This window comes from Ambystoma mexicanum, chromosome 3q (genome assembly GCF_040938575.1).
Source record: "Ambystoma mexicanum isolate Mex_15411 chromosome 3q, UKY_AmexF1_1, whole genome shotgun sequence".
NCBI classification, from domain to species: domain Eukaryota; kingdom Metazoa; phylum Chordata; class Amphibia; order Caudata; family Ambystomatidae; genus Ambystoma; species Ambystoma mexicanum.
The window spans coordinates 1057792303-1057818194 of record NC_090926.1 but is presented as its reverse complement, the minus strand read 5'-3'; the positions used below and the strand labels follow the sequence as shown (position 1 = coordinate 1057818194).

At 46.2% G+C, this 25892-nt stretch overlaps 1 protein-coding gene across 4 annotated transcripts in view; it reads right to left on the bottom strand.

Annotated features, from left to right (window-relative positions):
- The window catches only part of HGS (hepatocyte growth factor-regulated tyrosine kinase substrate), a 793272-nt gene that overhangs the window by 733774 nt on the left and 33606 nt on the right, over window positions 1-25892 (bottom strand). For all 4 annotated transcript variants that reach the window (XM_069655261.1, XM_069655264.1, XM_069655262.1 and 1 more), the window contains exon 3: window positions 24873-24948. In XM_069655261.1, coding sequence (XP_069511362.1) covers window positions 24873-24948 — 76 coding nt within the window. The remainder of the gene's footprint in view (window positions 1-24872; window positions 24949-25892) is intronic.

Below are 25892 nucleotides of genomic sequence, written 5' to 3'. Positions count from 1 at the left end.
AGACAGGAGCCACATCAGGCTCAACAGGGTCATCATTCTCATATGTCATCTAGAGGGCAAAAAAACTCCTGTCTCGGACAGAAGAGGGTCTGGAATCCTTAACAGGCCTCACAGACTCGGAAGTAGCCTTCCTTGGAGGATCCACAGTACCAGGGACCTACAGCACATTCCGTCCAAAAGGCCCCGAAGGCGTTGAGGTGGCCGATGTCTTCGGTGAAGAGAACGGCGCTGAGGGATGGTGCAAAGGCAAAGCTTCGACATCCGTATCCCACGACGCCGACTTCGAGCCCTTGCCAGATTTCTGCAGTCTCGCCAGGGACGAGGACCGAGACCTGGAAGCACGTCTCAGGCGATCAGCCTGAACCTTGTCCGAACGGGACCTCGAAGTTTCGCAATGAGAATCGCGCTGAGGACGTGAGCCCGGAGGCGCACGAGCCACGGATCAAGACCGTTCCCTGCCAGCTTCTTCCAAAGGCGCGGACAGAACTGTGCCCTGGGATTAGAAAATCGCCAGCATCTGTTCCCTGAAGGCTGCCCATTCCTCCGGAGTCGAGGACTTAGTAAGACAAGCCACTTTCCTCACGGCACCATCCTTCGAGGAGGACGGGGAAGGCGACCGGTGACACCGCTTCCTGGAATGCAGAGACAAGGACAAATGCCGGGAACCACTCCGGCATCAAGATCCCCGGGACTCATTCCGACGTGGAGAGTCACCCCTCGAATTGTCGGTGGACATCCCCTTAGCAGTTTTACGAGACTTAGTAGGTTTGGAACCCCTACCTACCTGGAGCCTCCCCTTACGCTGCCGCAAGGCCTTAGCAGTCAGCGACTGGCATTTGGAACAGTCGTCGGTGTCATGTCTCTCACCCAAACACCACAAACAAATGTGATGCGGGTCCGTATTCGACATTATCGACTTGCAATCCAGGCAAGTCTTAAAAACAGACTGCGGAGTCGCGGGGTAGAAGAAGACATATTCACGAGGGATACACGAGGCGCTCTGAGTCTCCAAAGCAAACACGTCTGCGGAAAAAACTTAACTGAGGCTCCGGGCAACGTGTGTCCCATTTATAACATCCAGTGAAAAATGTTTTCGAAGTACACAGCTGTGACATTACATGTCAAAGATGTGGAATACCTTGAAGGACTCAATCCATTCGAATTGCATCTTTCTTCAAAGATCGAAAGGGACGTTGACATGGGCGTGACTAACACTATCCCTAATGTGACGTGTCGTGCACCCAAAATACCTCACATGTCGAGGTTCTGCTGGTTGTTTGTTTCGACCGTCAGGGAGCCTTATAGTTTGTGTGAGCGAGTACAGAAGAGAGAAGGTGTAAGAAGTCTATGTTCCTTCTACTCCAAGAAGAAAGGAAGGGTGGGCGCGTGTGAATCTAAGCAGATAAAATCATCAGAAATACGATTATGGGTACGTCTTCTGTTGCTTCTGGATCTACTTAGAATCACATGCTGTGCACAGACTAACAAGCAGTACCCAGAGATGATGGTGGGATGTGTAAAGGAACAGTAGCAAAGAGATGTCTTAGCACCGCTTGTCTCACCTGAGAATCAGACCTAGAGTGTATATCTAGGCAGTAGTGTTGTGTAAGCGTGCGCACAGAACTCCAGGTTGCTGGTTTGCAAATGAAATCTAGAGGAACATTTGCAATGAATGCTATAGCAGCCCATGTGCACCGAGTCGAGTGAGCTGTAGGCGTGAAGGGTAGATCTCTCTTGGTAAGAGAGAAACAGTGTGATGCAGTTTACGAGCCACGTGGAAATATCTGCCCAAGAGACAGGGTCCCCTTCTCTACCACTGATATGAAGAACTGGTTTGTATTTCTAAGTGGCTTCGTCTTTTCCAGATCGGAAATTACTGCTCTAGTGTGTGGAGGCTCCTTTCTGCAATGTTAGTGGGGTTTTGGAAAGAGGTGGCCAGTTCTATGGACTGGTTTACATTGAAATAAATTGGAGCACGTGGGTGTGTGCGCAAAACCACCATGTCCTTGTGAATCATGGCAAAGCAGTCCTGAACTGAAAGGGCCTGCAGTTCATTAACTCTCCTTATAGAGGTGATGGCCACTAGAAAGGCAGTCTTGTAGGCGAGTGCCTTAAGGCTAGCCTTGTGCAATGGTTAAAAGGGGGGTCCCATTAGTCTGGTAAGAACCACTTTCAGGTCCCATCCAGGAGCTGGGTTATCACAAGAATCTTCCACCACGATACCTTGCCCTGGTGTCCGCCGAAAGAGTGGCTAAGTGGACCTTTAGAGAATTCAAAACCTGTCCCGGATCGAACAGGTGAGTTAGGCAAAGGGCAATGTTTTTAGGAGAGCAATCAATAGGATTGATGCCCTTGGTATTACTCCAGGTAACAGCACCCCCCCTGCCCTCCCTTCAGCCATACTGACCTTGGGGCGAGCGGGAGAGGGATTAGCCGCAAAAGGACCGGCGGGTGTTCAAGCCAGCTGCGCTGGATTAAGAGTTTAGCCAAAATCTGGCTAAGTGACTTTAATGTCTCATGCTCCTTTTTTGCCGTTTCCAGGGCCATCGTCAACCTCCTTCCCGAATAGGTTGGATTCCTCCACAGGCTTCTTAATTAAAGAGGCTTGCGTTTCAGGTTTGAACCCGGAGTTCTTCAACCACGCATGCCGCTTGAGTAGGGTTCCCTGGGCAAGTGTGCGACCTGCTGTTTCGGCCGAGTCCAGAGCGTTGCTCAGGATATTCTGGGTAACTTGTCTGCCTTCAGCCACGACCGCCAGCAGGCGTGATCGGGTAGTCTCTGGAACTTCCTGAAGGCCATCCTGTACAAGGCCCCAATGAACATCACTAGCTCGCAAGGAACGTGGTGTTGTTAGCAATCCCTGTGGTGTAAGCTGCATAGGCAGTGATGTGCTTACTAAGGGCGTAAAGTTTTTTTACAATCCTTGTCAGGAGGGGATTCTGCAGAGGACAGTGGTACCCCTGCCTACTTGCGAGTGATTGTTACGACCAAGGAATCCGGAGTGGCGTGGCCCCTAATGTAGAGGGGATAAGAGGCGGTTGGGCGAAACAATTTTTCTACACCAGGATTAACTGCCTGTGCTAGGGAAGGGACAGTAAGGAAGGAGCCAGACATCTTTTAATGGAATCTAATAAGGGAATGGCTTGGCTAACCAGAGTCTTTTCCTTGAGGATGTCCTCCACGAAGTCCAAGTCAGGAGCGGCTTCGTGAGTAGCAATCTTAAAATGGTTGGCTGCTCTTTTTAAGAAGGAGTTAAACAGCATTTGGTCGTCAACTGGTAACGAATCTCTCTGCAGCGGAGTAGCGGAGGGATCGAGACAGACGATGTCTGGATCAATGTTATATGGCGGTGTGTGACACGAGCCCTGGTCATCCGCCTGATCCCAGTCTGGGTCTCGATAGACTGGGTCTTGGTCATAAAGATCAAAACCTCTGTAAGAAAACATCCTGGTCCAGGTCCTCGGGGTCGTACCCAAAGATATTAACGCATTGTTCCTGTGGTTCCTCCAAAGAGGGAAACTATGCAACGGGGGAGGGAAGTTTCCTAGATTTAGAGGGGATGGGACATGAGTCCACTTCCTACGTCTCATCAAGGCAGTCATACCAGTCTGAAAAGTTGATGCACTCAGCCATCTTAGCCATAGACTCTTCAAACCTCTCCCTGGTCCATACTGAGGAAGCTGAAGGGCCAGCGAGTGGAAAAGGCTGCTTAGAATGTGGGAACCCTTATGTAAGGCCTTAGAAAAGAATAGTCCCCCGGGTAAGAGGGGTCTCCCTGGATTCCAGGACGCTGAAAGGGTAACCTAAAGCTTCTCGCGGAGCTTCGGAAGCACTATTGACGGCGTAGATGGTTATGGCACGGCTGTAGGTGCTACCACGGTCGGTGACACCACTGAGTCCTTCATCACTCGAGCACCTTTGGACAGCAGGTTGACGGTAGTGGGAGTTTTAAGGGAACCACCCGTTCCAGAGGAAGTTTTATGCCCATTTGCATGCTGTGGGTATGGTTGCGTAGAGGGCGCCGAAACCGTGAGGCTCGGAAGGCACCGCTGACAAACTCGTCGATGAGGTCTTCTGGGTTGTGTGCTTAGGTACACGTGGTGTGTGGGTGCCCTAGTCACCGGGGTGACTTCCCCGTAACAATGCCGACAGCCTGCCTATCGGGCTGGGGACATGGGAGCGTGTAAGCTCTGCGGAAAGGTTGATGGTCTGCATAGCGTAGGCCATCCACCGCTCAATCCGCCTGTCTTTCAGCGTTTTAGGTCACGAGGAAGACACCTGTTGCATTGGCAATGGGTGTCTTTCCAGGGAAATTTGACGTTACAAGATGGGCAGAAGTCAAAAGGAGTCCTCCCCATAGCAGAGGCTAGTGGCAGCCAGACCGTGAGGAAAAGGAGAGCGGTGAAAGGAATGCATTCTCAGAGATAAGAAAAGTAACAGGACCCCACTCTCCCTACTGTAAAGGCCAGACCTGAGGGCCAAGGCCACGCGATGAACAGTCTCCGAGCAGTTGTAGATGTATGCATTGGCAAACCCACGATACAACCGTCGAGATGATGGTCGAAGTTCACTAAACGACTGTAGGCCATGGGAATAGATATGGCAATATAAACTCTTACGAGCTCTGCATAAGCGACCAACTACTTTGGCGGAAAATAACAATCTGGTGGGACCTTGACGTGAGAGGGATTTTGGGTACACTACACGTCACTTTAGGGGTAGTGTTACAGTCACGCCCATGTCGAAGTCCCTTTCAATCTTCGAGAAAAAAAGAGGCAATACTCTGCAATTACCACTAGATGTTGGATTTTATGCACAGTAGATCCACAAGCATCAGAAAGTGGCTGTATTCTGGTAAAGTGAAGAGACCGGATACTGTAAGAAAGGCATGGTATCAACAGTAAAACAGACAAGTGACCAAAGTTCCAGGGTGTTTATTGAACCTAAATCTACAGATGGGAGCAAGCTACGACCATCAAATAACAACAACACAGTCCTAGTGGTGTCTTGTCAAAATAAAAGTGCCTATACTAATAAACCTATTGCCAATCCTTACCTCTAAATACAACAGTGTGGGGAAACGGTGTTTACGAAAAAATAAAGAAGCATTCACAAAATGATATGTCAGGATGTTCAGGCCGCTGGCCTCTCTTCCCCACGTTTTCAGCACGGGGCAAAGTGGCACACTCGAGCTTAGCACACACTTTGGCTTCTCCAGGAAGAGGGTGCAGTTCAGAACAAACACCATAGCCTTCTGAAACAAAGTATTTCCCCTTAAAAGTCTCTTATTCGTAGAATACCATGGAGTGCAAAATAATATTTAAAGTTTGCTTCTCTTTCAGGCTTACATAGTTGAAACTTAATATCCTTCCCAAACCTTCTTACTTCCAGATTCACTTTGCTTTACCGTCTGAGACTTTCGAAACTATATGGTTTTGCTTTAATCCCATACATGACCATTCCACTGTTTCAAACAAGCCTTCTTGGGGATTCTATTCACTGTTCCTCTACTTGGTCATTTCCCCATTTTGGCTTTTAGTTGCGTTTGCTTTTCACTGTTCACATCACGTCCCTTCACTTCAGGGACTTCGGTTTCATTTTACAGAGACTTCCGATATCGTGTTCACTCACATGGTGTCACTCGGATACTTTGGCTCTTATTATCTTTTAGGTATCACTTTCTCGGGTGATTCATGGTTCACCCCGGATCCCCCTCAGCTGGGCTCAGATCTCGGATCACCCTCAGTTGGGCTCAGATCCCTTTAACACAATGTTCAATTAGTCTCCCTCTGCCGGGATCGGGCCAATTTCAATTCAACTCAAACTTGCTTTAACAAAAAGCTCTCAGCTTTAGCTGATCTCCCTCTGCCAGTCTCAGACCAACTTCATTTACAAGGTTTAAGAATCTTTGGTCTTCATGTCCCAGAATGCACTTTTCATCAACTTTCACCTTCCTTTTTTGGGTTTGGGCCACTTGCCCACTTTACTTGGTGCCTTCCCTCACGTGCTACGCTTCCCACCTGCTCGCCTGAGTCTCTCCCAGTCTCTTTTGATCAAACTCAGCAGGCAGCGTTGCAAGGTCAGCGGCTCCGGCCTTTGGCATGGGTAAGAGGTCTGGGTCTCACCACTTGTCTCGGGAGAATAGCTCAGGGGCAACGTGCTAGCCTTGGAAGCAAGACAACAAGGAGCGCCACAGGTTCGATCCCCGGGTCCGCGCATAGAAACCTCTGGGTATTAAGCGCGTTATAAATAACCTATCAGCACTGGCCCCAAGGCAACAAGCAATTGTCCGGACCTCAACAGCAAGGTTCTGGTTGCTTGAGTCCAACACATAGGAGACACGGCCCCTGTGACACGTTGTAGTCCTCATTTCTCACTGGGCCAGCATCTCCGCACGCTGTCGTCCTCTGGATTCACCCGATGGCTCCCAGTCTCTTCCCAGCTTGTTTTTGGTATTTGGGATTTGAAGAGGGATCCTCTGCCGGTCTCAGCATTGCAGCCTTCTTCTTGCACTCCCAACTGCATCAGACATTTCTCTCTCAGCAGCCTCCCTTTAAGCACTTGTATGAGGTTAATGGGCAGTAGGTGTGTGATTAGGGTTGAGTCTGCCTGTCCTTGCCTTACTTCATTAAGGGGACAGCCTGCCGTCAGAGTGTTGTAGTTGTCTTCTGTGTCTTAGTGATGTTTTTCCCCACTGGTAATCCTCACCCCTCCAGGTTGCCTCTTCTTCTCAGTATTATGCAAAAATGGGGGGAGGGCAGATGTTGTGCATTAGAAAATACCCTAAAAAGACAGAGGAGTTGTGTTCTTGTGGATAATGGGTGAGAGGCGGTTACCGGGTCTCGCCTAGTGTATTGCCATGAGAATGACCCCGGACTCACCTACCCAGGTGATCCTCCCTCACTGGTCCACCCCCAGGGTTTGGATCCAAAGGCGATGGCCATGCCCTGGACACCCAAATAGAGGATACTCGGGGTCCAAATGGGCTTATACCCCTAGATTTCTCACAATACCGGAGGACAAGACTCTTTACAAACTGGTCTTTGTGAAAGCAATGGTACCCCATAGTCACCCTTGGCGAGTAACCTCACCCAGACCGTGTATTATAATTAGTGGCTAGTGACAGTGCTAACTTAAGTTATGGCTGCCCCATGTGTGGCCCTAAAAGAGAGCCCTAAACTATTGTAATCATGTTTGTAAAGTCCAGTAACCTGGCAATGTTAGTTGCCCTTTGTATGTGTGTCAAAAGTAGTAACCGACATGGTGTTCCGATAGTGAGATCCAACATTTATTTTCTGATGTTTGGAATTATTGCTGACTTTGGAGGCAAGTAAATCCTTTTCTGCATCCCTTACATGCAGAACACATCCATTTTAGAGGCACTGATCAGTCCATACGACTTTCAGTGTAGGGAGATGGATTCTCCCCTTTATGTTTTCGTTTTGTAAAACACAGCATCTTAAGTGTAGTATTGCTGGGGAACTTTGCATATCCTTGTCTGGAAATATTGTTATGCCGAATGATTTGCCTAGGACAGGCTGGTGGCAGTGAATCATGTTTTACAACTTTCTCCGGTTCACTACTGTACACCATCTTTTTTGACTGCATAATGACGATTTGAGCACCATTTGCTCAAAATGGCCAGTTTGCCTTTTGCCCTCAGGTTGGAAACTCCGACCTCGTGTAGGCGTCCACCCCAACCTCTCCTATGGACAGACCACTCAGCCTTACCTTTCTATCTCCGCACACCACCCACCTCCCAAGTCCCTCCCCTCTGTTGCTCCATGTGATGTCAAATGCTGGAACAATGTCAACATACTACCTGACCTGGCTGAAGCCCTGCTGAGCACCCTCCCTGCATTCCCGGCCACAATTAGACTCATACTCACTGAATCCTTTGACTCCAGACTAAACAACTGACTCCTTCCTCTTACCCCCTGCAACGCTTCTGCATCAGACAAAGGGCCAGCCCACAAGTGGTTCACCCCCACCTGAAAGCATTCTAAACCCAATCGCTCACTTGAGCGCAAATGGCAAGCCGCCAGAATCTCTCTAAGCAAGTTGGTGTTCGCCCACCATCACCGAAACTACAAATCAGAGATCCAAAAGGCCAAAAAAAGCCTAGGACAATAAAATAATCCTACAGCAAACAGCAGCAAAGAGCTCCACAGAATTATCATGGAATTTATGAATCATCTCTGCCTGATCACCTCTTAACACACGCTATGCAATTGCCTCTCTGAACACTTCCACAACACAGCCCTAGACAGAACGGCTGCCCTTAATACCAAACTTTCCAACATCACCCCCCCGCCAAACACGTGATATTCAAGAAACAAGAATCCAACATCCCCTACTGCCCCACCCACCTGCCACCCCCCCCCCCCCCCGGAAGCCTTTTCTGCTCGCTCTTTCAACCCTATATCGATCGAGGAATTCGCCAACTAGTATCCAGCAGTCGATGCTTCAACTCCACCCTTGACCTGTGCCCCGCCTCTCTCCTGAAAGAAATCTTCACCTCCACTTGTGCAGGAGAACTGGCAAGATCCTTCATTAATGACTCGCTCACCTCCGGCATCTTCCCAGAACCCTTAAAAACCGTGCATGTCAAACCCCTTCTAAACAAAGCAACCCTCGACCCAATCAATCAACTATAGACCCATCTCCAACATCCGCTTCTTGGGAAAGCTCACAAACCACGCAGCATACTCACAGCTCAACAGTTTAGTTGAATCCAACAACTTCCTCCTAGTCCCCATGCAATCAGACTTCCGCTCATGCCACGGAACAGAAACCACACTGTTCTCGATCTGGGATGACCTCAAAGTCTCTGCAGACTCTGAAGGATATGCAGCACTTGTTCTTGACCTCTCGGCAGCATTTGACACCATCAATCACTCGATCCTCCTTGACAGACTACACTGTACGGCGTGGAGGGCAGGTGGACATTTCCAGAAGGTCCGGGTACCACGCTCTCCTGGCCCAATCCGGAGCAATGAGGATCATGTGGGATCCGAACCTCCATAAAACTTGAGGAATGACGGGGACTGGAGAAAACAAGTACAGCAGTGGGAATGACCAATCCACTACGAATGCATCTCCTAAGGCTCCTCTCGGAGGAAATTCCCTTGAGCACAATCTCTCGCACTTCCGGTTGGCACTGGTGGCGAAGAGATCCACTTGTGGGTTCCCCAAAGGGTGAAGATCTCCAGAAGGACTTCCTGAGCCAACTCCCACTCGTGAGAGATCGTGCTCTGCCTGCTCAGAGCGACCGCCGTTGCATTTTCGTCTCCGGCCAGATGAACTGCCGAGAGTGCAATTCCCTGCTGTATGGCCCAGAACCAGAGCTGCATTACCTCTCTGCCCAACGGGAGTGACCCTCCCCCCCCCTTTTTTTTTGTTGAAGCAATGCATGGCCACTGTTGTCCGTCATGGCCACTGTGTTGCCCGTCATAATCAGGACACTCTTCCCCCGCACAGACTGCAGAAAAGCCTTCATGGCTAGCCTGATTGCTCTCAGCTCTAACAGGTTGATGTGGAGTTTGGACTCCGACAGAGACCAACGACCGCTGGCGGTCAAGTCATTGGCATGAGCGCCCCATCCTGTGCGGGAAGCATCCATCACTACAGTCACCTCCGGCCATAGTTGCCAAAACGGCTCCCCCTTCATCAGTTTCCCTTCATTGGCCCACCACAGAAGATCCTGGGAGACCGAAAATGGAATCTGAACGGGATCCGACATCTTGACCGAGAACTGCGACCACTGCATCTTGAGGATCCATTGCAGGGATCTAATCCTCAGCCTGGCCTCTGGCACCAGAAAAATGCAGGATGCCATGAGGCCGAGCAACCTTAAGAATTCGAAAGCCGGGCGACTCTGGGCATGTTGAAACTTGTCCACCATCTGCACAATGTGATGAGCCCTCACCTTGGGAGGCGAGCACTTTCCCAAACAATGCTCGATGTAATGAAGCTGTTGGGAATTTGTCAGATGGATGCGACTTCTTGAAACTGAGGGAGAAGCCCAACCTGTGGAGGGAACGGCAGGTGAGACCGAGGTGAGCCAATGCTTGCCCGGTAGAACGCGCACGATTAACCAGTCGTCCAGGTAGGGGTAGATGTGAATCCCCCCTCGCCTGAGATACGCTGCCACCACCACCATTAGCTTGGTGAAGACCCTCGGGCGGCAGTCATTCCGAATGGCAGGACCCGAAACTGAAAGTGTGAGTCGCCAGCTGCAAACCTCAGGTACTTTCTGTGCTTGTGATGAATTGGCACATGAAAGTAAGCATCCTGTACGTCCAGAGACACCAACCAAACCTGAAGTTGAAGGGCCTGGAGAACTTGAGAAAGAATGACCATCTTGAACCTGTCCTTAATGAGGAGATTGTTCAAGCAATGCAAGTCCAGGATGGGTCTCAAACTCCTGTCTTTATTTGGGATAAAAAAAAATAAGGGGAATACCATCCCTTGTTCCTCTCCGCTACAGGCACCAGTTCTATAGCGCCTTTCTCTAGCAGGGTCAAGATTTCCTGCAAAAGGGGCAGATCTGGAAGCTTCAAAGAGAGATTCCCCGGTGGATTGTCGTGAGGCCGCTGTAAGAAGGGAAGGCAGTAGCCGTGGGCTACTGTATCCAGAACCCACACATCTGAAGTAATGGCTCGCCACTCTTCGGATTGCTGAGACAGTATGCCCCCAACCGGCGAACCATGGGACATGGCCTCCTGACTGTTTTGTAGCAGCTGCGGCAGCTGCCTGAGCGGCTTTGGCACCCTGACCACCACAGGTACTTTTCTGCTGACCCCTTTGACTGGCAGCTCCTCTCGTTCTACCAAAGGAGGAGTAGTAACGAAAACAACCTCCCCCTCCACTGCTGTCCCCTAGGACAAAAAGCCGGAGGTTGCCGCACAGCTGCGCTCAAAGATTTAGCTGCAGCTTTTGAGGTCTGTAACCTCTCAAGGATCTCGTCAGCCTTGCTGCCAAACAAATGTGTGCCATCTAAGGGCATGTTCAAAAGACAGGCTTGCTCATCCGGGGCAAAACCCGACTTCCGCAACCACGCAAATCTGCGTATAACGGTGCTCGCAGCCATGGACCGGCTCACACTGTTGGCCGTGTCCAAACCCGACTGAAGGGATTCACACATGGCTTCCTTACCATCTTGCACGAGAGCAAGGAACCCATCCCTTTCTTCCCCTTCGGGAATATGCTCAGCCGCAAGGGAAACACAATTCCACAGAATGTGTGAAAATATTGCCAAGGCACAAGTGGAGTTGGCGGATTTCAACACCATACTCCCCGCCGAAAACACCTTGCGTGCCCAACCATCGAAGCATTTGTCGTCCCCATCTGGAGGGATGGTAGGGGTACGCTGCCTGGGCTGATACGAAGGCACTGCTTCGACATCCGTATCCGATGGACACGGCGCCGTGAGACTTTGATATGGACCCTATTGAGCCTGATGAGGCTCCTGTCTTTTCTGGAGGCAGTCATTTGGAAGAGTTGAGGCACACTCTTCATGATGCCAGTGGTTTGGACACTTCTCCGGAAGTGGAATTTGGCAGGCCTGAGCCTGGGGCTCATGCGGAGTCGTCCTACAGGAGACTCATGGCTAGTGTCATGGAGTATCTGGGCTGGTCCAGTCCTCCGGAAGCTTTTGTGCAAGATGATCGAACTGACATTTTAGATCAAGGTCCGTCCTCTGACCCGGTGTTAGCTTTTCATCTCACTTTACGTGGACACCGGCGCCGTGTCCATCGGATACGGACGTCGAAGCAGTGCCTTCGTATCAGCCCTCGGTGCCGCCGGTGCCCTTGCCGAAGCCGTCGACGCCGAAGCCTTCGGCGCTCTCGACGACTTCAGGACTTTTTGCCCGAAATGTAGCGTCAGAGATTCCTGATGTTGTGGATCCTCCAAGGAAGGCTACTTCCAAGTCTGTGAGGCCGGTGGTGGACTACAGACCCTCTTCTGTCCCGAGGGAGTTTAATACTTCAGAAACTTAAGTGACATCCTATAATTATCACGGTTCTGTCTTGGGTAGAAGACCTAGCCCTAATACTAAATCACATGTCATTCACATATCATAATCATCAAGCTCCGATTACATTCACTTCACAAATCAATCAGAACTAAAAAGACATGAAAAAGCCACAACCACTATGGACTTCAAGATCCAGAATGCATGTGGTAATGGGACGAGGAAGAGGGACAGAGTTAATGAGGCTCAAAAGTGCTGCAGAAAGGACAGGCCTGTCTAGCTGTCTGAAGTCAAGGCACCAGAGTGGGACATTTAAACCTGGGAATGAGCCACCGGTGTGGGAAGAAGGAGTAGCAGAAGCAGTCAGGAGAGTTACCGAAGCAGTTGGTGCTGAAATGCCAGTAGAAGACAACGCGGGAAGAGAAGGTGTGCAGCTTTGCAGAATGTGTGCAGCAGGAAGCAGTGTCGGGGTCCACAGCGGGGAGAGAAGTTCAGCTGTGTGGAAGACTTGATCCCGACCGGACACAGGTGCTGGAGGACGACAGGAACTGACGGAGCTGGTGGAGTTCCATAGGAAGTCTGTGCAGGCGGCGACAGGTACAGAAGCACTGTCAACAGGATTGCCAATCCACCGAGGGACAACACAGCAGCAAGAAGTAGTGCATAGCCGTCGAAAGAAGACAGCGAGTTGTCCTGCAAGACAAAACAGCCCAAGGGCGCTCCGAGCTGAAAATTTTCTAATAACTGATAAGTTTGAATACAGAGCAAGTAGAATAAGAAGGCAAAAAGGGCGGCAATTCTCCTTTTGTGAAATTTCAACTTGGAGAAATATGCAACCCACATTGCCAACAGCCAAGAAGCCATAATGAAGAAGTAAGATGTCAAAAAGGGCGCAATTCTCCTTTTAGGAGAGGTCAACAAGGGGAAACGTGTAACCCACATTGTCAACAGCCAAGAGACTATAAAGATGGGCAAACATTGTTCAACCCTCCTCACATGAGATACTGGTGTGGAGAAACTTGGAACAACAATTGCCATTAACTGAGGAAACCAACTATAGTAGGTCTTCCAGGCAGGCGAGTAAAACTGGAAAGGGACTAGTTCTAGTTAGTCCTGGCACGCGAGTATACCAGGAAAGAAACTTGCTTTGAAGAGATGTGGATGTGATAAAAAAAAAAGTGTTGTGGAAAGAAACTGTTTTATCATCCTGACAAACTGAGCTATCACAAAAGACAGTTGCTGTGCTATCCTGACAAAAGCATTTTATGGAAATGAATTGTGACATTCTAAAATTTCATTCAATCTTAAGAAGGATACTGCGTGGAGGAAACCCAATTGCTTTAGTTTGTGAATAGGTGTTTTGGGAAAGAGATATTTACTTTATCAAGTGAAAAGCAGCGCTGGATGGAAAAGACATTTTGTGTTGAAATGAACAGAACTTTGTTGAATCAAAACATTTTCATGAGTTTTCCTGAATTGATCCAGCGGAAGTGAGCCAGGCCCTGGTCACAAGGAGTACTTTGTAAAAGCTGAACTTTTGTACTGTTTCGTTGAACTGGAGTCAAATACAGTTACCATGTACACTTTGGTCATATGTAGTAATGGGAGGGTCAGAGACATTAGGACACTAGGTCATCTTTCTTTAGTTTTAGTTGACTATGTAGGGACAGATAGGCGTTTACCTCACCCCTTTTAACGTTTAATGAAATGGCAAACATTGAGAAAACCACAACTTCGTGCCCGCATTTCTGACCTCCCACAGAACATATACAAAAAAAAGGTTGCAGTGGCCGGGGGACATCAATAGGCTGCAAAAAGGGTCCTGAGATACTAAAAGACCAGGGGCAAAAAGCAAAGGGTTATGGGCCCCCAAAATGGAATAGCAGAACCCAAAAAAATACAATTCTGCTTAACAGACATGGGGGTCCCATTTTAATAAGTGGTGGACAGCTGCAAAAAAGAAGTAAAAAAAAAAAAAAAGAAAAATAAATCACCAATCATGTACATAACAAGTTACAGGACTTGTCCCCCAAAGGCCAATTTAGGAGAAGATGTAATCTACCAGAAACAATCAACGTTCTACTGAATAATAATGAGTTTCAGAGCATGACCGTTGAAATAACCTCCAGGCTAGGTGGGAAGCTGACTTGGGCTCTTTGACGAAGATGATTGAAGAGAGGCAGTAATGGGACTCAGGGAGATACGGATCACTAGCAATGTTAGGCTAATACAGTTCAAAATCCTACATACAAAGCACTACACTACAGAATGTTCACATAAAGTTGGGAGGGCTCTCAATCCACACTGCTTAGGCTGCCTAAGAGGGACAGGCTTATTTGACTTCAAATGGGAAGGTCCTAAAATAGAAACATAATGGGAGAAAGATTTAGCGATTGATCCTCGGAACTGGTGGTTGCCAAAAGAGACCATGCAGATAGGTGGGGATGGCCAAGACCCCAGTGTATGTGCAAAACCCCAGTGTATCAACCTGGGAAGAAGAGGTGGATAGATGTGTATATTCAGAAGAAAGTGTGTGATGTGCAGGACCTTCCCCAAAAACATGGTCAAATGTGTAGCAAATGGGCAAACTAGGGCAAACCTCGGCTGAGCTAAACACCCAGGAGACCGCTGACAAAGGACATGCACACACATTACAATCACATTTATAGTAGAGTAGATAAGGTATTTAGTGATAAGGTGGTGTTCATTAAAATTATTTTTATTAGAAAGTGTTAATAGTTTTTAAAAAATTTACTTTTTCACACATGGACTAGAAAGCATCAAAAGAAAATCAATAAAATGCATACACATTCTCGGATGATATAATAAACAAATAATACAGGACATCATACCCCCCCCATCACTACTGCAGTACTAATCAATAAGATTAAAACCATTGGGTAACTTGATGCCCTGGGCCAAATCTGAGCAGGTTTAGGCCTTGCAAAGTTCTCCTTCAATAATAGTTCAAAACTCCATCAATGCTGTAACCAAGGATGCCTAGGTGCCTCTAAGAATGCATAGCCAGAAATCATCCAAATTGATGAAGGGCTAATGCACAAACTGATTAAAATAAAAGTGCCTAATACTGTTCATTTCAGGGCATCCAAGCAATAGGTGTCTAGCGCTTTCCTGCCCTTCCTTTTGATCACAGATTAGACATCTCCTCTTATCAAGAGGAAGGCCAATCCTAGGGCCAATTACGGCCATACATGGCAATTGATTTGGGCGTAATTATAGAAATTGGCATCTTAATTTAGGGCACAGACATTTTAAAAGGTATGGCCGGGGCAATCCATTATAATAAGTCCATCTTACAAGAAAGTGTGTAGCCTTTTTACCCAACACCAATTCACGATTATAGACTATATCCCAAGTGATCGCCTTTTTTTAAAGCTGTAACACTAAGTTGCAGATTTGTGAATTAAATTCAGCCATGCACAATGACAACTGTCAGTGGCTGAATGCATCAAAACCCAAACAAAATGATCTGTACATTTATGCATTTTTATAGAACGTGTAACTTCCTTTATCATATCAAGCACAAACAACGAGGGAACACTTAATTCCAGTCTAATGACTGGATATGGGAACCGAGTTAGAAAGTCCCAGTAACTTTCTCCAGCTAATGTGTTCGATCCGAATCGAGTCTGCTTCTAGCATGTTCCAAGCCAGCACACATGCTGTACAACAAAGTGGGAACCAAACTGCAACAATACACTTGGATGGTCCCTTTCAAACAAAAGCCACCAAATCGTTTTGTCAAATTCCTGAGAGTATCCAGTGTCCTCATAACATTAATAGCAATATGTTTTGATATTGGGATTTAATGCTGTTTGAGTCAGAGGCCCTATTCCCGCCTCTTGGTCTGGTGCGCTGATCTATCCCCCCCTGCAAGCCATGCTGAGCACCACCCCACCCCCAACTCAGCAACATTTCACATGTCACACCACACTGTGGGCCGTCCTAGACTACCGCACCCAGAATGACACCCACGTCCCTCTTCCTTGTCCCGGTGCTTACGTATTAGGTACCTGGCAACGTACTAGGAGTAATGGAGATTACAGGTAACGAAGCCAGGCATTACCTCCAGGTCCCTCTGCCACTTACCTCATACACAAGTACAGGGATGAAGAAAAGTAAGGCTACGAGTAATTACCAATAAGTAATCCATGCAAACAAAAGCACAGACACCATTCACCATACACTCCCACACACCCAGCCACTCGTACATTTACATGTGTGCCCTTTCACCATACATTGACACCCAGGCAGCCACCCATATCATCATAAAAACACACACACACCTTTTTTACATCCATTGTTCATTGCAGAGGAGCTGGAGGCTTTCATGTCATGGGGTGGCAGGCTATGACTGCAAAAATAAATTTTGGAAGTTACTCTGCCATCATAAAGACATTATTTCCCAACTTTTCTTTTTGAAGTCATACTGTTCTCCCCACTCCATGACATGGAGGGGAGCCATCGAACTTCAAAAAGAAATAAGTTTCTTTTTGAAGTGTCACTGCCTTTTATGAAAAAATAAATAAAGGCGTAGTGACTTCAAAAAGAAACCATTTCATTTTGAAGTCCACGTGCCCCTCCCCCACCCCCACCCCACCAGGACAAGTGGCAGCTGGCCCCTTGCACCACAGGGCTGTAGGGGCCCCCGCTATGCCAGTGTATCCAATATACAAAAAGCAACAGAGGAAAAAGCCAGAGTCCTATAGACCGATTTACTTGTTGGATTCAGCGTTTAAGATCTTGGTACAGGCTATTCTAGGAAAACTAGAGTCTTGGGTCAAGAGTTCAAACATCTTTTCCCCTATTCAGAAGGGTTCCAGGCCAGGACAGGGGACAGCAGATCAGGTCCTGAACCTTTATTTGGTAGTAGCACACTCGCTTTTCATCAAGGAGGACCCAATCTTTATTCGCCTTCATGGATCCGAGTACCGCATTTGATGAGGTCAACCGTGCTAGGATGTGGAGTGTGCTCAGAGCCATGAATTGCCCAGATGCTTTGGTGGACTTTGGTGGAGACGGTGGACAACGCACTCCTACTTTCCAGGTGGAATGTGGGGTGCAGCCAGGCTGCGTCCTGACTCCCCTGCTTTTCTGTTTTTATACTAATTAATGGCTTATATGAACATCTACTGAAATCCTCCTCAGACTTCTCTAGGTTGGGCAATAGACGTTTGCCTTTACTTGCCTACACTGACGAGCCAGTCTTACTAGCCTGCACCCCTAGATCATTACAATGCTTGGTGGATGACTACACTTGCTTCCTAGACACTTAAGATAAATGCCGGAAATCGGCAGTAATGGTTTGTTGTGGGAGGAAGCGTCTCCAAGCTTTTCAACCATCACCTGTAAAGTGAAGCCAATCCCAAGAGTGAATCATTTTGATTATCTGGGAGTGAGATTGTCTTCAAATTTTGGGGCAGAGGCACGTGTCGAGAAGCAGCCGCAAAGATTTAAGCAGGCAAGGGGGTCGTGCTGAAAATGTACCATGGCAAATCAGCTTCTGTGGCAAGATATGGTATGGAGCTGTGGGGCTTTGGTAAACTGGAGCCCATTCAAGTGGGCGAGAACTATTTTTTAAATGTGGGCAGCTGGGGAGCAGGTGCAAGTGGATCTAGGTCACCTGGTCTAAGCACCACCCACCTTCTTAGCCCTGCCTCTTCCTTCCTGCTCTTAACCCTTAGATCAAGGGCATCTCTCGCCCGGGCATCCAAAGCGAAGGGCAAACAAGAAAAGGGCAAACAAGAAAAGGGCAAACAAGAAAAGGGCAAACAAGAAAAGGGCAAACAAGAAAAGGGCAAACAAGAAAAGGGCAAACAAGAAAAGGGCAAACAAGAAAAGGGCAAACAAGAAAAGGGCAAACAAGAAAAGGGCAAACAAGAAAAGGGCAAACAAGAAAAGGGCAAACAAGAAAAGGGCAAACAAGAAAAGGGCAAACAAGAAAAGGGCAAACAAGAAAAGGGCAAACAAGAAAAGGGCAAACAAGAAAAGGGCAAACAAGAAAAGGGCAAACAAGAAAAGGGCAAACAAGAAAAGGGCAAACAAGAAAAGGGCAAACAAGAAAAGGGCAAACAAGAAAAGGGCAAACAAGAAAAGGGCAAACAAGAAAAGGGCAAACAAGAAAAGGGCAAACAAGAAAAGGGCAAACAAGAAAAGGGCAAACAAGAAAAGGGCAAACAAGAAAAGGGCAAACAAGAAAAGGGCAAACAAGAAAAGGGCAAACAAGAAAAGGGCAAACAAGAAAAGGGCAAACAAGAAAAGGGCAAACAAGAAAAGGGCAAACAAGAAAAGGGCAAACAAGAAAAGGGCAAACAAGAAAAGGGCAATTCCTGTTTGGACCAGGAGGACCCAGGGGCCGACCCCCTGCTCAGACAGCAGGTTAGCATGCACCAAAATGTGTTTACACCCTCTATCCCCACAGGCCATCTTCACCTCCTCTGTTCCCCCCGTGATGTTCCCTTGTGCCCACCCCTTGTGCCCACCCCTTGTCCCCCCTACCCTCCTCCGGCCGACTTCTGCAGGAGTCTGTCCTGATACATTCTGGTTTCACCATCACCATCTTGTGGCCAATGCTGGATTTGACTTGTATGGATTTCATTGACTCATGGTGCGTCACCCTTTTTCAACTCTCATGCTGGACTTCCTTTGCATATTGTACTCATGGTGGCCCTGAATCATACTGTTCCTGTTTTCATCTTGTATCCTGGCTTGCAACATGATGTGTTACTACTGACTTCTGCAATTGTATTCGCTCTCCCCTCTTGCTTCTCCATTCTTTTTGACTGCTTACTCTCTGTTCTCCCCGCCTCTCCCTTCCCCTATCTCCTCCCCTCATCCCCTTACTTTCTTCTATGCACTTACTGGAACAGAATTGTCCCTGGACCTAGTATGATAGCAACCTCGTCTGTCTCCTCCCACCTCCCCTTACTGTCCCCACAAGCCCCCATCCAGCACTATCTGAAATGTTTTCAGGCCTAGTATGATAGACGCTGGCTTTGTTCCTCCCCTCCCTTTCTGCACCCCTCTCCCTCACCTTTTGTTTTTCTCCGGCTCTACCAGAAATGTCGTCAGGCCTAGTACGGTAGTCACCTGTCTGTTTCCATTTCCTTCCAACTCTCCCCCTCCCTTCCTGATCCATGTCTTAGCTCTTGCACTATCTGAAATGTCGTCAGGCCGAGTACGATAGTGAATTTCACATCCTTACTGTTCATGGCCTGTAAGAATGTCATTGTATTTTCCCTTGTTCCCTTCCCTTGGCTTGAAGCGCTTTGAAACACATTGTGTATAGGCGCTATATAAATAAACTATCATATCATATCAAAGAGAATTTTGGGGTTGCCTGGGTCTACCCCAATTTTGCGGTTCATTAAGAGCTTGACTGCAGGTTTTTGAGAAATCCTTACCGGTCAGTCATTGGCTCAGGACTAAAGCTTTTTTGACCCAGGAATTAATGAGCTCCTTGGTGTCCAGAGACCTCCATTCAAAAATCCCATGGCTCAGATATGCGAAAATGAGATTGGTCGAACCAGGGGTAGATCATCATTTTCATAGGCCAACTTTGCTGTCTCTCATGGCTTCAAAGTCTGAGAGAACAAGAGCGCTCCAGTCGGTTCCATGTGTTAAAATCGTAGCAAAAATGGATGTTTACATAAAAAACAAACAACAAAACAAAAAAAGAAAAATATTGCTGCAAAAAGGCAGTGGTTTTGCCGCCACAATCCATGTAATATATGCGGGGGACACCCCCACAACCCCCAGACCCATTATACCATTTAAAGGAAGCGGGGACACCCCCGCTCCTCTCAAATGGTATAATGGGGTACACCTTTACCGGGTCAAACCAGAGCATTTTTGCCACGATTTTTTGTAACCAACATTTTTGCTGCGATTTTATTACTGCATACCCTCCAGGCCAGTAGAGGATCTTTGGAGCTCATGAAGCCAGCTAACAGTACTTATCGGTATCTGGTCATTGCATCTAATGCCATTCCATCAAATTTTTCTAAAAAATGTGCATCGAATGCATGTTTTTGGGGGTAAAGGGTTAATTATTTTTCAGGATGATTTTAAAGTGTAAAAAACAGGGGTTGGGGAAAATAAAATGAAAGAAATGCATTTGATGCAAATTATTTATATGGAGAAAATTCAATGCAAATTCATTTAGATGCAAGGAATTTGATGCAATGACCATAAACAGAGTCATGATGATCACGTCCCCCGGGCCTTCAAAGATATCTGAGCCGGGCTAATCACCAGTCCCAACGTTTACCTGTCTCAACGGCCCGTTTTAACTGTATACATCTGAGAGCCGTGACATCGGTTTGGTCTAAAGGGAGGGTGGATTAGTCATGTCCCTTCTGTGGGGCATCTAAAGAAGAACTGGATAATTTTTTCTTGTTTTGTCATACATTCTCACTGATCATGGATCTAACACTGAAGCCCATTTTGCAGGGCCGGGGCTTCCAATGTTATGAGCTTGCTCTGTATTATCTATTACGGGCAGATTTGGTTCAGGTGGGATGGGCTGTTTTGACATTTCTAAAGCGTGCCTTACCATTGAGAGAACTTCTATTGAATTGAGACTGTTCATGATTTCACAGTTTTGTTTGGAAGTTTTTAGGATGATTTTATTGGTTTCATGTTTTATGGATATGATGTAATTTGTTCTGTTTTTATGGTATGCTATGTCCTACCGAAAATAAACTTCTTTGAACTTGAATAGCAGTATGCTCCCGATGACATGTTCAATGCGAGTGATGTGAAAAGGGGTTTATAGTCATAATGTCGAAAAAAAAATGTCGACAAACAAAAATGTCGAAAACAATAATGTCGACATCCTATACATATAATGTAAAGAGTCATTTTTAGACAAAAAAATGTCAATTAGAACTATCAACACCTCACCCAACACCCCCCTGCCACCCCCCCCACACCCCCCCAGCACCCTCTCACCCCTCATACTCAACACATTCTAATTATATATTTATTTATTTTTTCAATAAATAAACAAAAAGAGTATCATTTACTATGGGGGGGGGTCCCCCCCAACCCCCCCTCACCCAACACCCCCTGCCACCCCCCACTCAACCCTCTCACCCCTCATACTCAACACGTTTTAGTTATATATTTATTTATTTATACAATAAATAGAAAATTTCGAAAAAATATCGGAAAAATGTCGACATTATTGTTTGTCGACATTATTTTTTTCGACATTTATTTTTCGAAATATTGACTGTCGACATTTTTACTGTCGACATTATGACTGCCCACCGTGAAAAGGCATATCCAAATACACATAGGAATGAACATTCTAATTGAGCATTGTAAAATGGCTATAACATGAACAAGGACATGTTTTCTTCTTACCAAAATACTTTATTTTGGTTTTTGACATGTTGATGGTTAGGTCATGCTGCGATGAAAATACCTGCAGGGCATCAAGAGTTCTTTTAAAGCCTACAGGAGAATGGTCCAGAAAGACAAAGCCATCAGCATAACCCAACCTAAGATGTGTGCCCTTAATCCTGCAGGGAAAGTGGTTAACTTCTTAAAGTCTATCCTGGAGGTCGGCAATATACATGTTAAACCGGAGCGGGACTAGCAGGCACAAGGGTTTTCAGACCCGGGTTAGTTTTTATCTTTCTAGTGAAATGCCAACATTTTCCAATTTAAACCACACCCTATGTATACGTGTAGAGCTGAGCGTCCATATTTAAGAGCCCCTTTGGTAATCCCCAGTGATCAAGCTTAGCTGCAGAGCCGGGACCGATTGACTGAATGAAAGGCAGCGGAAAAGTCTATGAATGTATACAGAGGTATATTTCCAGCTCTGACATGTCTGGTAAGGGGTCTAAGCAATAGGATGTTTTGGGCTATACCATGGCCTTTCCAGAACTCAGCCCAAAATGGGTTTAGGAGTGGATTCTGGTCAGCCCAATTAGTCAATTCCCATAGAAGGATATCAGCAAAAATATTTCCTGGCACATCTAATAATGCCAAAAGTTGGTAATTAGCCAGGTCAATGTGGTTGTTTTTCTTGAACATCGGGACCATGCAAGATTCCTTCCAAGAAGTAGGAATATGATTGCTACGGACTATCTTGTTAAAATACCATTAGAGAATATTAGCTCAAGTAGCGCTGTTGTTTTCTAGGACTACACTGGCGAATCCATCGGGACGGGGTGCGTGCAAGATTTTTGATAAAACCAGCAATGGCACCCATAGTATACGAATGTCTAGATTGCTATCAAAATAGCCAGAGGGGGCCTGAACCTCTGTATCCCTATATAACAAGGAGCTGATATACCTGCACCAGGATTCTATGTCCACAGAATCCATCAGTAGATTACTGGCGAGTTTGCCCGACTTATTGATCAAGTTCCAAAATGTCTTGCCTTCTCCGCTAGCCATAGTGCACAGCATGACCTGCCATTGAACAGTGCTCTCCGAGTGCTTATATGTTCGTGCCAATTAGGGTAACAGTGTTGCAATGCCCCTATCTGAACCAATTTATCATCGAGGGTTGCATGGGGGGTTCACCCAAACACTACAAACATCTCTTCTCATGCAGCGCTTGTTGTGGGAGATAAGAAGATCGAAGGGGGCCCAGTTCTTAGAATACTCTATACAAGTGGTACAAGTGAACTGGCCAAAGGCACCAGTCGAGCCATATATCTAATCAAAGAACTCTTCCACGTTACAATGTCATAACATCTGCAATGTTGCCACGCTAATATTATCAATATGAGGGTTTATTTTTGCAATATTAGCAGCAATCCATCTCCCTCTATTGCCCTTCGCAGTAACCATCACTGGTCCTTTTGTAAGGGCACTTGACATCTAAAGACAATGCGAGAGAAATAATGCATGATCGCTAGTTTGGTTATCCCCCACGCCAAAGGAATTAGCCAGGTGGAAATCATTCCAACTGATAAAGAAATAATCTAGGGTAGATTCTCTATCAACCAGGTGTAATTACCTGGTATATCACTGGGAGTGCAGCCATTCAGCATACAGATATTTTTGCTTAAGCACTCACGCCATACCTTCCCTTGCTTAGTATCAAATGGACAGGTGGGAGGCATCAAAATATTCAGGGGTCCTAGCCCACAGGGCCCATTTTCAGTCTTACAACACTGTGCATTAATGTCAGCAGCCACTAGGATGAAAACCTCCCCAGAGGCCAAGGTGTAGGTCTCAATTACTGACTCAAGGATATTCAAAATGCTCCTCGTCTGTCCACCACCTGGTGGGTCATAAATATTAATAACCGCCATGTTAGACTCTAGGACGTTTGGAATGCAAGTAAGCAAGCCCCTCATAGGCCTCCCCATTAACCCTTTAGTGGCTTTACAACAAAAAAACATTGTACCCATCCAATGAAACTTCACTCAACAACCAACTTTGTTGCCCCAGGAACATATCATGGCCTCCTTCTCCATTATTAATTCACTTTGTATAGCCATGAGTGTTCTTTGAGGTGTTGCTAGGGTCTTTGCACTATTTCGGGTTGAAGAATCGCTGGTAACCAGTCTCAATCTCAAGCTAACTCACAGGAGTTAACCATCGGCCTGACTGGTCGTAAGTAATCTTTAACTGTTCACTGCCCTCCAATTTACCAAATGTATTTTCATGTTAAGTCTAGCCCAGGTCTTTCACAAAAAACATTATAAAATGTGCAATGTGAGAGGACACACAATCCAAGACGGAGCTTTTTAGTGGGCGGTTATCTAGTTGTTCAACCCAAGCAATGTCAGTCGATGTGACCACTCTTAATGTCGATATCATGTGCAGTAGTGAAAGGGCACAAGATCTATTTGGATGGTCTCTGTTTTAGGGGTGAAACAAACTGTGTACTACACTACTATTAGAAAGAACCGTTGCAGCCACAGCCTGTTGGGAATCAGCCTTAGTATTAGCAACGCGTTCTTGATCTGTATTCCCTGCCAAGTGGGTGATGGTCGGCTGTTTATAGTTCTAGGAATAGGTAGGCAGTCCTCGGTGTCTAACAGAGTAGTATTATGCAACTCATCATTATCTTTACACCCAGACAAATCCAGGGCACATTCCTCATCTGGAGACACTGGGTGTGTGACGGACTGCTTCACAATCCTCTTGTCCAAATTGCCATTATTATTTGTGTTGGCTTTTATTGTTTTTGCAGAAAATTGTTTATTAGTTGTGCATATAATACAGATAAGGGAAATAAAAGATTTTAGAAGATTGGAGTGATACGTGATAATACAACAAAATATAAAATGCTTCTAAACAATTAAGAAACAATCCACCCTCTTTGCTACTGTTACAAGTCAAAAGGTTTTATTAAAAAATGAAGACACAACAAACCCTTTTTTGCATACCAGAAAAATACACCTTCTTAATATTCATTTTATTTTTGGACAGTGGTACGCTGCAACAGAACAGAACATTGGGCCAGATGAAGAAAGCAGTCAACAACCTAACTTGCAGAGTGCTTTTTAAATGAACTGAGGAATATTTGCACATTTTTTGCTTGCTTTTTTCTCCCTATTCAGGGGAATGAATGAACTGAAGGGTTACAAGTATAACAATTTGCTTTATTAAGCTACGTTGCCAATTATTATTTTGTTTTTAAAGAGGGCAGAAAATCCTTTTATATAGATATAGCTTTTAATTACAAAAATAGACATTATTAAAAAGCGTCCCAACCGCATTCAATGTCCCCAGATTTATGGGTTTGACTATTCAACAGTAGTTATTTTATAAATATCGGTACAACTGAATTACTGGTCTAGTACAACTGGATTCCAATCCAAGAAGGGAGAAGATTCAGGGCATGGGACAAAATCATTAAAAAGATACTAAGTGGTTCTATTAAAGTGGGTATATTTACCTCCAAGGCATACAGGGCAACGTGTGGATTCTTGTCGTTCACTTTCTTCTTGATAGCCACCACTGCATACTTAGCTCTGGCAGAGGGAAGAGAGAAAAGGAAATAGTTACCCCAAGACATAACCAGAAGACCCCAAAAATGTTGACACATAAGATCTCAAAATTAGCACACAACACTAGCCATCGACAAGGAATAATTGACTCTTGGCAGGCAAGAAATGTTGTGCTGTTTGCAGGGGGAGAATTGACGGGCTAAGTGCTTGGCCTGTAGCTTGCAAATTGACACTTTTCCCCTTGGCAAAAGGCTGCAAGCCACACTCGTCTGCACTTCTTATATATTCCCATACCTTTTCACTCAGCTTTGTGAAATGATTGGAGAACAGACTAATGTATTTTATCAAACATACAGGTCCAAGTCTCAATTGCTGAGGGTTAATTTGTAGAGCAAACAATATGGATCCAACTCTATAGATAATATTACAACAAGCTGCATATAAAAATGCAAAAAACATTCCTCTGGTACTTTGGCACCTGACCCTGAAAGAATTGGGCAGGCCACTGATCTGGCTAAATCGGAACACTCATACCAAATTTGGCAAACTTGGATCTCCGTTTTCATCGCTAGGAAAAACGTTTTTTGCTGAGGTTTGCCATGCAGTACTATTTAGCTCACTAGATTTCAAAATACTTTGATTTTCGAGATTTTGGCACACATTTGAAATGGGCTGAAGTAGTGCATGCCACAAACAAATATTTACAAAATCGCATCAGCCAAACTCGAGTTATTCGCCTTTAAGGGCCGCAAGATGTATCAGTATCGTTAAAAATGGACTGTAGATGCAGAGGAAGAAACAATTACGTTTATAATACGCACACACACACACATCAATTTTGTTTGGCAGAGACAGAATTACTGCTGTCTTGCAAGACAAAAAAAAACAGCGTCCTACATTAATCAGGAACCGACCAGTAATCTGACCGGACATCCAGACCCCTGACCTTTATAGGCTGGGAGGATAGC